We start from the raw sequence: 12,661 nt of genomic DNA, 5'->3' as shown, positions 1-12,661 counted from the left end.
TTATTAGAAATTTTAAAGAAACTGCGTAGCAGAATCCTCAGAAAACTTGCAATATCACACAAATATTATTTAATAGAGCATTTTTTCATTGTTTCATGCTTGTGCCTCAGATATACTCATCAACTCTATAAACATCTGATTATTTACATGTTTGTGCAAGCACAGCAAAGGCTACAACAATACCAAGGAAGCAAAACATAAGTTTGCAAGCATCATCAGAAGACATCAAATCTAAATTAGAGCTATTTTACACAATGTTATTGTTTAATCTCCATATATTCTGAAGCTTTCAAAAAGTTGAGAATAACCTTAGAAAAACGTCCTTTTTAGGAAAGACGCTAATCATTGGAAGTCTTGTAGAAGCATTTTTTCTCATAAAACTCCTACTGAAAATTAATTTGAAATTTCAAGAAAACGTTTGAAAGCTAGACAAACATACACGTCATGCAACTACGTACCTTACTAAGTTTCTCCCTGTCTTGATGGTATCCTGCTGCCTTTTTCTGCTCCTTGGTCACTTCTGAAACAAGCCTCATGATAGTTTCTCTACTAGCTTTGGATTCCATCTCATGGACATTGATAGCTTCTTGAAGAGCAGCAACCTGGTCTTTTAGTATCAGATTTTCTTTACATATTTCAGAGACCTAGAGAAATAATTAAAATATTGGTAACTTTTTAAAAGCACTTAACAATGACACATATTCATCCCATTATACCTGCTCCTAATCATTCCAATAAAGACATGGTGTTTCTGGTGACCCCTAGGTCAGATTTATAATTGCACCCCTCTATTCCTTTCTAAAAAGAGTAGAAAGGCAATTAAAATGAGAACTATATTCCCACCAGAAACCCACACCTTAGTGTAATGTGGTTCAGATTTACTCCCACACAACCTCTATGATGTATTAAACAGGTGAAGAGCTACCGTCTCTGCATATCTGCGCTTGACATGAAGTGGGCCAGAAAATGAAAACAGATCATGTAGCTAACTTCATGGGAAAAACAGACGTTTCAGTTTGGCTTCTTAAGATTTACGTCTTTCATTTGGAATAAGAAACTGAAAGCTGTATTTTATGCTTGAAACTGTTTAGGCAGGGGGAGATTTGAGTTAGTAACAGCTATTTCATAAGCACATGCAAGGACAGGGCCAAATACCAAACGGCCTGAAAAAGGAGTCATTTCCAGAAGGATTCTAGGGCTGTTTTGGTTTGTTACACTATTTCCAAGAAGTGGAATAAATGAATGCGGGCACTCCAAAGAGTGTGTAAGGTAAAAAAACATACCCTGACTCCTACTGGCAAGACATTTGTTAAGACTAAGCCAGATCAATTCTGTCTTAAATAAAACCATAATGTGGAAACCAAACTAAATAGACATGCCATGACCCCAAACAGAAAAATGAGTCGCTAAGTTTTCCTAACGCACACAGCTTTCATCACAAGTTAGATTTCCCAACCAGATTTATTACTACATTATTAAAACAAGAAGTCTACATATACTTTTTCTAAAACTCCAGTTATTTCCTTAACATAAAGCACGTAAGAGTTACAGCTTAATACAAACATCTTTGCCTCTAATAACAATGAGCCAAGTTTCATTAGAGTATCTATTACAATGTCAATGTGCTTGCAACATTATGAGGGCTAGTACTTTAAGAAATCACTGTGATACATACCTAGATAATCTTAATTTATTAAGTATTCCTTGTAGCCAGAACTCTTACAGTAATATGAATATAATGAAACAGAATTTCCCAAAATACTTAGTATGCTCCCAAATGAAGAAAAATTAGGGATAGCAAAGACTAGACAGAACATGAGAAAAATGCATAAAATTAGGATAAATTGCCCTTCAGCAGCATCAATAAAGGTCACAAGAGTATATAAACAACTCTCCTTTCCTAAATGGAAGCTTAGTTTTTGGAACTTCAAAAGTATTCTTCAATAAAGTTTCATGATTAAGTCTCAAAAACACCACACAGTTACTTACAGCATTTTGTTACAGGGCGTAGTTAAGGTTGGTTTAGGGTATGCCATTTCAGATGTTTCTATTTAATGGTATGTTGGCTCGAGGTAAGTGTTAAGATCTAGTGGCACGGTTTGCACGTCACCTAGTGACTCCCAATGTTAACGTTTTCAGGAAAGCTTTCAACCAAGTATCTAATCAGGACTGTACTTGGGAACTACAGGCCGATAAAATATTTACGCAGATAAGAACAGATTGAGTTCACTGAGGTCTATTAGTGTTGAGCACCTTTGAAATTCAGACCAACATGAAAAAAAAAAAACTGTCTTAAATGATAGCACTGTCTGAAAAGTGTTATTTAAACACAAAGATTCCTGTCTTCATCACTTGCTTTACTTCTCTGACAACCAAATATTCTTCTATTAGTCTCTATACAGAAACCCTTGCCTACACATAATCACCTTTGACATTAAATATTCCTGTGGTTTTTCTTTTTCTCTGATGTCTGTGTCCAAGAATCCAGAAAGCTGTGTAAGGAGCTCTTCATACTTTCTGCTGATTTTAGAAGCTTGAGTCATGCTTTCTTCATACTCATTCAAACGTTTACTAATCAAACAAACAAAAAAAAAATTACACACACATCAGAGTGAATGATCTGTGAAACAGAATTCTAGGCAAAAGACATTATCTCAAGATTATTGGTAGCTTCTGCATGCCACAAAAGTTATTTTAAAAGGTACATATAATTCTCTATATCTGGTATTTAATACATACAACTTCTGGTTTTGCCTTATGTGCAAACATTTCTTCATCTTTGCTTTTGATTAGCACTTCAAATAAACTTCTATGATCCCAACCTGATTCTTAGCACAAAATTTCAATGAAACACAAGAACCACGTGACAGCAATAAACAGTGCCCTGACGATACTAGAAATGTAGGCTGCAAGCAAAAGCTTGGAAAAAGTAAGGGGGGAGAGAGTGATCAAATTATAGTAAAAATATGCTAAAAGGAAACACAACCCTGCTCTAATGAAGCTGATGATGCTGATCAACAAACACTGGGGAAAGAGAAGCCCCTCTGGACAAATGGAAGCATAGGACATCCAGAGTACCTGGAAGTTTACGAGCAGAAGCAGAGATGGGAGATGCTACTTTGCTGTACATACAGTCTTCTGCAGCATAACACTACCCACGAAAGGGCTCGAATGAAAAAGAAAATGTCAAGGGACTACCACAAAAGTATGAAGAAAACGCAGCTTTTTGTCATCAATTTCATCACTCTCAAAAGGTACCTATCATGCAGATTCATATCCCACATGAAACATCTGTTACCACCTTTAACAGCAGGTATCAGTTTGTAAACACTCTATAAAATGAACAACCAAATAAGAGAGCATTCCGTTTAACTCATTAGCATAAAACTGGTTACACCGCTCCCGTTGCCAGGGATAAAGACAAGTCCAGCAACCAAGCATTGCCACAGTCTGCATAAGCAGCAAATGTATGGATTCAAATCTTGCTCACAATGCTGCAATGCTGAGCATCACTTCTGAAAAAAAAAAAAAAAACCCTACAAAAAACCAGATTATCAAAAATAGCCAACCAAACAAAGCTCAAAATCCAAATATCAACCCCGATACCTCTCCAATAACACCCATGAGAGAGCTATGCAGTGACAGAGTGGAAGAGACAAAGCTATTGAGCTTCCAGTTGAAGAACTAAAGTACTTTCTAAAGCAAGTTCTTCACAAAGATTTGAACACTAGAATAACACCAGACGTGAGATATTACCAAAAATCTGTCTAGAGCAAATACTTTATTGAAACTCATTTGCTTATCAGAGCGTAAAACACTATTCTCAGTTTTCAGGGTAGGCATGATAGTCATTTCTGGACTCATACTTTTCCATTTCTGATTTCTTCCTCTCTAGGTTGGCAATCAAGCAGGCAAGAGAGTATCACTCCATAATCAAAAAGCAGCACGAGACTCCTATAGGAAATGCACAGTGAGTGCAAACACAGTACATTAAGTGGTTATAAATCACTAAGCAAAAGAGATGGTCCACGAGAAAATTTCAGATGTTGCCTTAGGAGGGAGATCAGCATAGTTGTCAATGGTGCAAGCTGGAAGAGAGTGGAAGAATAACAGAGAGGGATGGAAAACATTAATTCCTGCTCTAGACAGAACAAGGATAGTTCCATGTACTACTGCACACCATGAGCCAAAAGAGCAGGCACTGGCCCTCAGAAAACAAGTGCCTCACAGCTTCCTCACCTCTGGGCACCTTCCTCTCCTCTACAGCAAAACTAAGCTGTGAGATGGTCGCTAAACTGCTGTCCTGAGGAGGTGTATGTCCGAAGTGAAAAGGTATGAGGCTCCAGACATGTCATACACGCATGCCTGTATGTTAGAATATTTTATGAGGTTGACCACCAACCCCACAAACTATTCGGTGGCTCTGAAAAATCGAGGGACATCACACACAGAACCATGTCTCCTTCTAAAAATAAACAATTTGAAGTAATAATCATGTACTTGACAACTCTATAACCTAGTTACCTCCAGTAGGGCCCTAAAGGTGTGAGCACCTAGAAACTAGGCAATCAGGTACAAAAAAGTAGAAGGCAGCTCTTTCACAGTTTTGCTAGCTCTTCAGAACTAATGAGCAAAGAGAAGGGGAGGAAAAAGAAAAAAAGAAAAAAAAAAGCTTTTCACAGTTCAGGCTCTAAAAATACCTTGGCACTAGACCTGTTGAGTAGAAAAGCACCATTTTCAATAGGAGAGGTGTACATCTTGGAAACTGATCACAGAATTCATTAAATATTTTTTGCTATATCACATCGGTATAGAATGTAAATGTGCATTTCATGCCTACTGGCTTGCTTTTCCTTTTTATTAGTGGTTTTCAGTTAAAACCTTTCTTGAATACCTAATTAGGACTAGTCTGTGCCACATATTACTAAGGTGGCCAGACTGACTAAAGCTCATTAAGTCCATACATTGACTAGTATTAAGCAGCACATACAACAATTAGCTGAGGATAAGAAAAAGCTTTGAAAACATACACTGCAGATTCATGACCAGTCCAGCATGTTTGTCCTTCCAAAAGAGAAGACTCACCCTCCCTTTGTCCCTTCCCTTTTGCCAGCACTCTAGTAGTGCACTCCAGGTGCACAGTGAACCAGTCTTGGGATTCATAGAGCTCGAAATGAAGCTTTTTATTTTGCTTACTTCTCTCTCTCGGAGTAGTTCCCTGGCCTCAGTCACCATGCAGAAAACACAAACAGAAGTGCTGACACAAGTGTCATGGGCATAGCAGAGCAGCCAGGACCGCACTGGGATTTGACAGCACAGATTTATGCCACACAAAATTGATCCTATCACCGTAACAACAGGCTAGTATGATAAACAGTATTTTGGCAGTTTTCTCCCAGTAAGTTAGGCAAAGAGGATAGGATGTTTTTTCTTCCTTTTTTTTTTTACTTCTTCCCCCCTCCCCGCCCCCAAGAAGCAGCATTTTAAAGAATCTTAACAACCATTATGTCAGAGACTATGATGTTTTCTATGTTGCTAGGATGCATAATACACTTCTTGGCTTAACTACCTCCTCCCTTATATTGGGATCATATCTAAAAATCTTTGGTGACCAACACCTGCACTCTCCAGGCAGGGCTTTTAGTAAATCAGCTGGTAATAGACAAGTGCACCGCAATGGATTCCTCTAGATCTTTAAAGAACTTATTTGTCCACTCCTAATGCACAAAGCCTGGAAGAGCTGTGCGAAATACTGATTTGGGAAATACAGACATCTGGTAAACACTCATCTTGCTCTTAACTAGACAGTATTGAGAAAGACATGGATATTAGCCTTGTAATGGTGGGAAAAAATCCATTCTAGAAGTCTACAAGGTGTCTATTAATATAATATGACTGAGACTGATTTTGGAATTTTAGAGTTCAGAATAATTTTGCACCAATCAATTTTGTGATCAACACTGCTATCAGTCCTCGTCTCACAGACCTGACATATTAGCAGTTATGCAGAACTGACAGATCAGTATTCTGGCATGCTATGTTAAGAACAGGATTGTTAAGAATACTATATTTTATTAGAAGTTTCATGCAATCAGTGTGCACATTAAATAACAAACCCAAAAAACTCAAAAAACAACATGAACAACAAAAAAACCCCACACAGCAATGTCCAGAAGAAAGCAGAAGAAAAGTCAGAGAAAGCTAACATTACTGAAAGCTGGGCGAACATCAACCAAACATTAACACGCTCCCTTCAGACTGGATGCTACTAACTAGGCTCTTCTCAGTGATGTCCAGTGACAGGACAAGGGGCAGCGGGTGCAAGCTGGAGCACAGGAGGTTCCACATTAACAGAAGGAAAAACTTTTTCACTGTGAGGGTGCCAGAGCACTGGAACAGGCTGCCCAGAGAGGTTGTGGAGTCTCCTTCTCTGGAGACATTCAAAACCCGCCTGGACGCGTTCCTGTGTGACCTACAGGATGGGTGGTCCTGCTCTGGCAGGGGGGTTGGATTGGATGATCTTTCGAGGTCCCTTCCAACACCTAACACTCTGTGATCTTGTGATTCTCTATCACACTACTCCTAACGGAGAGTTTTACATTAAGGAAGAAATCCACTTGACACTGTTCCAGTTCCAGCTGTGACACAGAAGAGGGGAAAGGAGACCAGCATAGTGCAGCAGCACAGTCACTCACCACTTCACAGCCTATGCAGCATGTCAAGTGACAGGTAAATGTCTGCAAAAGATGCCACATGATAAGGATAGACCAGGGCACTAGACTGTAGTTGCAGGTGCTGCCCATAACAAGCATGCTATGAAAGGCAAAGTTTGCCTCAGTGCCATACATGGAAATACCTGAACAAGAAAACCATACCTATAATTTTTACTGCGTTCAGACAAACAGCCCTCTGTGTTCATTTTTTTTAAACAATGAGATTACACCAACCTGACTCATATCATTTCTCCTTTGAAGGATAAAACTCTCAAAAGCCCATTTACAGACTAACAACTCAACCCAAAATTTAGATTTCAATACCTTCCACACACTCACGTACAAGGGTTATAGAATTGTAACAGAATTCAGAACTGCAATAAAGTCTGTCCGACGACATATTTTTCTGCATTGACAACTGCACCATTCTGCCACCCCTAACATTTCTCATCTCACATGAATCTTACTTAAGTTTGGCCTTTTCCTCATGAAGCTCTTCCTTCAGCTCCCAGTTTTCCTTGAATGCCACCTGAGCTGTCAGCTCAGCCTGGTTTTTAGACGTGGCAAGGACACACGCCTCTTCCTCCATCTCCTGAATTCGGGTTTGCAAAGACAGGAGGCGAGACATCTGTCTAGCATTGTTTTCTTTGTAGCTTTCAGCTTCAGCCTTCAGCTTTTGAAAAGAGGCTTCTTTAGAGACCATTCTGGACCTGAGTTCAAGAAGCTATAGATAGAAAAGCAGAAATTTCATTTAAAAAAGGAAGAATAACATTGCCCAGGCTGAAATATGTGACTGCACTACAAGTTTAGTAATGTGTCAGGAAACACGTTTTGGAACAAAAAACTCAGTCTTCTATCACTGCAAGACTGAGTGGAGGGACGCAACTTTATTTTCATATAACTAAGAAAAAGCAACAGAAGAGGTTTGTAAAAACAAAAGCTGCTGTTGTGTAATATAATACAGCTTTTCAAGATAATCTCTTACAGGAAGATAAATTTATTTACAAACTCAGAATTTAGGGAAAAGTCTACCTTAAGTTCTGCTGCACAACCTTAACTCACCTCCTTATGCATCTGAATTGCAATACAGTTATTAACACTTATTCCCTCTTTTTTGCCTGCCTCTTCCCTGCTCCAAATTCCACAGATAATCTACAGCTGTAGGGAGTTGTAACAGCAAAGTATCCTGTTGTATGAGGGTGGAGCCTTTTGAGGATTCGCAGCATATTCAGAAGCAAAGAAAATTTTGGGGAGTTGTGCTGTAGGCAACCTCTTCTCATCTTACGCAAATAGTTATTTTTTTGGTCTGATAATCCAATCAAATGGAGCTGGATTTACACAGAAACAGCAAGAGAGACTTTTAAGGAAGGGTGGGAGGAACAACACCACTGCCAAATGTCAAGGACCTGTTCCAGAGATGATGCTAGAGCTTCCCAAGTGTTCGAGGAGTTCAGTTGTTTTTCTTTAATTTCCCCTCTCTCTTTTAGTTAAAAATACTATTTTCCATTGAACTATTTCTGCTGCAAGCTTCTCTAAAAGACTGAGCTTGAGGCTGACACACCAAGTACATAAAATTTCAGTGTGTTTTATTTTGTAAAAATGGATAAGTAATTTAAGGTGGATTTTTGGTCACAGGAAGCGCTAAGGCATGTTTCAGCTTTCCTGACCGATTCCAATTATAAGCAGCAAGATGCAATCTGAAGCATTTATCTCCTACTACATAAAATTAACAGGCAAATAATTAAGCCACATTAACCACTCTTTTAGCTTTTAACTTGTGGCAAACATTTCAAGGCAATAAATATTGAAGACATTAAGCTGCAACTCAGGATGTCCAAAAATTCACTGCTCTGCCAGAGGCTTACAGTGTGGCCAAACCCAAGCTACTCAGAGAAATTCCAGGAGGCTGCTGAACCCACTGCCTTGGAAAAGGGAGGTCCTGCTTTTCCTGCTCCCAGGCACACATGCCTGTCCCCTCTCTTGCACCAGCTCTGGTATTTACCTGATTCCCCCACAAACAACTTAAGTATCACAGCTGTCAGAAAAGAATTCACTTTCTACAGAGGAAGAGGAATGGAGCTGGCTATGTCACAGAGAAAAGGTTAACAGTGAGGAGTCAGGTAGGACAATCACTCTTGCAGCAGCAGGATAGTCTCTGATGAGCTTATGCTCCACCTGCAAGCACTGGTTTATCAGGCACTTTGGAGCTGACATAAAGCAGCATCGATTTTAACAAAAGCAGCTCTGCCATTTCCCAAGCTCCTGGGCTTCATTTCCGTACTCCACCCACTTCTTTGTGCTAGCAGAAGCACTTACACGGCTATGAGGTGAAGTGAGATTGGGAAACTGATCCGGCTAAAAATCAGTCCAGAAGGAGAGTCTTTATTTTTCAATTGCATCCGTTCCCCAGCAACGCAGTGCACTGTAAAACTACACGTACATCCATGCCAGCACAACGGATGGGGCAGCGTGGGGAAGGAAACGAGCAGCTGAAAGAACAATAGGATTGCTTTGCTTGGCAGCTAGACCAAGCTATGGTAGCTTAAAGCATTCACAACCTTAAAATTTCTCTGTGGTTCAACTCCCCATCTCCAAATCGTGGTATTTTTTCCCTTTCTCCATTGTCTTTATGGTCAGTTCCAATAGCAGAAAAAGCAAGAATAATCACATATCATGAGTTTTACAGAGCACTCAGCAGAACAGGGCTCTGACCTCAGCTGGGTCATGAAGGTCTTTATTAACAAGAGCATGAACAGCTGCTTTCTTGACTATTCTTTTGCTTTTGCAAGCATAGTGCTGAAAGAATCTATAAATCAGTCAGTCATGCTGGCAATAAAGCCTTTCAACATTTCCAGTAATAAATTCTTTCTATGAGAACATCAGATTCTGCAAGGCTTTTTTTAAAATTGAAATTTAAAATACTGATCCTGGATAACCATTAAACGTACAAAAACTCTGCAGTAATTTCAGGATCAACTGGTCAAGTTCAAGTTCAGCCAATGGACGCTTACCCTGGAGTTGTGGCTGGATACGGTATTAACAATTCATTCTCCTATAATATTACATGTTCTTGCTGTTTCCCATATTCAGCTATCCACAATTAAAGAAATTTTATTTCAGTGATAGAGCCGTTTTTAAGGTTCAAGTGCTATGCAAGTATACCACAAAGCACTTTACAATGTACAATAAAGTACATGTTTGTAACATGTACAGATGTTTAAACAAACAGTTGGATGAAAGCTCAAAAGTTTCTATCAAACTTCATGTATCTATGTATATTTATGAATATATACACCTAAATCTATGCATGCAAGTAAGTGTAAGCATTTCATGTCTCCTAAAGGCAAATCCCACTCTCTTTTAAAACTGACCACTGCCTGCATTGCTGAATTGGATCAAATCAACCTTAGTCAGTCATATGCTTAAAAATATATAAATAAATAAATAAATAAAAAATTACATGTGAAAATACAGAAACTCTAAATTATTCTCTAATAAATCATTTCTCCTGAGAAGTACCATCCATACAGCAGGAAAAACTGAAAAGGGTGCATGTGTGTTCTTCCACCTCCCTAGTTATAATCAGCTTCATTAGCTCAAACACAACTGCACTGGTGATGAAAGGAAAGCAAATTTAGGGAGCTGTAACTTGAATGGAGAAATGGACGAGGATGGGCAGTTATATCTTAATCCACCAGCAACAACAGGAGGACATCTATCAGAACTTTTATACAACCACAGTTTAGAAATGTTAACCTTCAGCTTTAATTTAAAAAGATTGCAATTAGATGACGATGATAAAAAGCTAGACTGCTTTAATCTTTCAAATATAAACTCATAATCAGTTCCTGAACACAGAAGCAAACAGAGTAAAAATCACACATTCTAAAAAGAAGACTGTTACGAGAAATAAAAGTTCTGTAGCAAAAGCAAGAAGTTCTGGACTTTCTGCAAGCTTTCTATTCTCTGCAGAAAGTGACTGTAGAGAATCCTCAAGTTTGGAGAAGGATTTGGAAGTATTTTTAAATGTACCTCTGACTGGGCACAATCATACTTCACTGAAAGTGCTGCAAGTTCACTTTGAGCAGTTTCAGCTGCAGCTCGATAGCGATTCATCTGCTCTCTAGTGACAGGAATATCCAAAGGAACATGATCATGAGATTCCTGGAAGACAGCATAAAAACAAAACCGTTAGACATCACATTTTTTTGAAAATTTTTGCCTCAGCGCTTTTTTGTTTAAGCTACTCAAGGGCGTTTATTCCAAATACGTTATTCCCAGAGTAACTGAGTCTTACTGAAAAATGAGATAAACATTTACTTTTCTACCAGTCACCCCTTTCATCTGCAAGTTCAGCCACCAACACCAGTGCTAAAGTACAAAGGCATGTAAGATACTCCCCCTCAATTATCCCATGGCCTCCCACTATTTTCAGCTCAGGTTATTTCCTGTAGTTTCTATGTATTTAGCAACATGCAGAAGGTCCCTCTTCTACAAACTTATCCAGTTACTCCTTCAAGCCACGTAAATTTTGACCCAAAGGGAGTTCTCAGGTGTCTCTTATGCAAAGAACCACTTTGGGTTTTAGACTTCCGTTACATTGCGTGCACCCTCTTTTTATTTTGGAAGAAAAGGTGAAAAAAAGCAATGGCTATCAACCTTCTCTGCAGCACTCATGATTTTGCAGATTTCTATCATATCTCACCTTCACAGTCTCTCTACCAGGTTACAGAGTCCGTGCCTACTCAGACTCTCTACTCGCCCCTCAAAGTTGGCTTGCCCATTTGTGCTTTTACTTCTAATCCGCCAAGGCTAAAGGTCCTTTTGAACTCCATCACTCAGACATAAGTTCAGCTTTCCGATTGACGCTTTCTCATCCCCAGCAATCACCTGACTTACTTTCAACCTTTTTCAAGCCCTTCTGATAGATGGCTAGCACAGTCTCCTTCACCTCACTTGTACAAATCTCAGCTGTGCTTTTTAGACTCTTTATAGCACAATTTCTCATTCCCATGTGGTTCTGGTCCTCTACAGTAGAGCAGAAATGCAGTGGATTTCTTCACCTTTGTTACTTAAATCTTTCAATACGAAAATTCAGACCTGAAGTCTTGATAGGAGCTTCATTAGACAGAACATATTTTTTTGAATCAATAATGACTACAAAATGATAAAATTTAACATCTTCAGAACAAGATTATGTTTAGGTGATGCTGGGAGCACACATGGCAGAGGCCAGAACATGAGATTTCTATTCCATGAGCTCCCACACAGGACAAACAAAACCGCAATCCTACCGCACTTAGCCACACATTACAAAATGCAAATCTCCCCCAGCTAATGACTGCTGTCGAAACAAGGTATTCCAATGGAGACAGAGATAAGATGCTTGCATTTCATGCTCTTCTGCACCAGCACTGGTTTCCAGGCAGAGATAAACTACAAGTTCAGCTCCAACCCATTCTAAGTAGAAAATAACAAACAGCTTTCTACAGGTGAATGTCTAGTAAAATAATCCTCTACAAAAAAAAACGTACACAGAAATCCCTGGGGAATAAAGCAAAACTACTAGTTTGGACTGTAGAAGAAGATAAATTACCTCAGATTAGTTTCTATAAAATTGTCAACTCTCTAATCTTTCTTCAGTGCTCTAGTACACACTGGATTAGATCCACCAAATTCAATCACATTCATCTCCCTCAAAGACACTCAGCTGTGCTCTTTCACAGAGGAGCTGTCACTCTCATCAAGCCAGACTGATACACGTAGTGCAGCTCACGGCCATGTACAACATAGCACACAATCTCCAAGATAAAAGGGCTGCTAATTTTCTCAGTGCTTTATCACCATCCTGAGGGAGCGGGGGAAGGCATGAGCCGCCTCTTTGAGACTTTGTCTTCCTTTTTGCTTCATTTCACTTGTTTCACATTGTACAACCACGTGAAATTCTT

The 12,661-nt window shown here is 39.2% G+C and overlaps 1 protein-coding gene across 1 annotated transcript in view; it reads right to left on the bottom strand.

The window, feature by feature from the left end:
* CCDC170 (coiled-coil domain containing 170) overlaps positions 1-10,844 on the bottom strand; it is a 35,846-nt gene extending 25,002 nt beyond the window's left edge. The window contains exons 1-4 of the mRNA XM_086461103.1: positions 10,746-10,844; positions 7,181-7,437; positions 2,427-2,571; positions 459-644 (exon numbers count right to left, since the gene is read on the bottom strand). Coding sequence (XP_086317229.1) covers positions 459-644; positions 2,427-2,571; positions 7,181-7,437; positions 10,746-10,829 — 672 coding nt within the window. The 5' untranslated portion in view covers positions 10,830-10,844. The remainder of the gene's footprint in view (positions 1-458; positions 645-2,426; positions 2,572-7,180; positions 7,438-10,745) is intronic.
* Positions 10,845-12,661: the final 1,817 nt, after the last annotated feature.

The sequence above is a fragment of the Leptosomus discolor genome, chromosome 2, assembly GCF_034619465.1.
Source record: "Leptosomus discolor isolate bLepDis1 chromosome 2, bLepDis1.hap2, whole genome shotgun sequence".
Taxonomy (NCBI): Eukaryota; Metazoa; Chordata; class Aves; order Leptosomiformes; family Leptosomidae; genus Leptosomus; species Leptosomus discolor.
The sequence above is the reverse complement of the archived record's forward strand: the minus strand, read 5'-3'. Positions and strand labels throughout refer to the sequence as shown.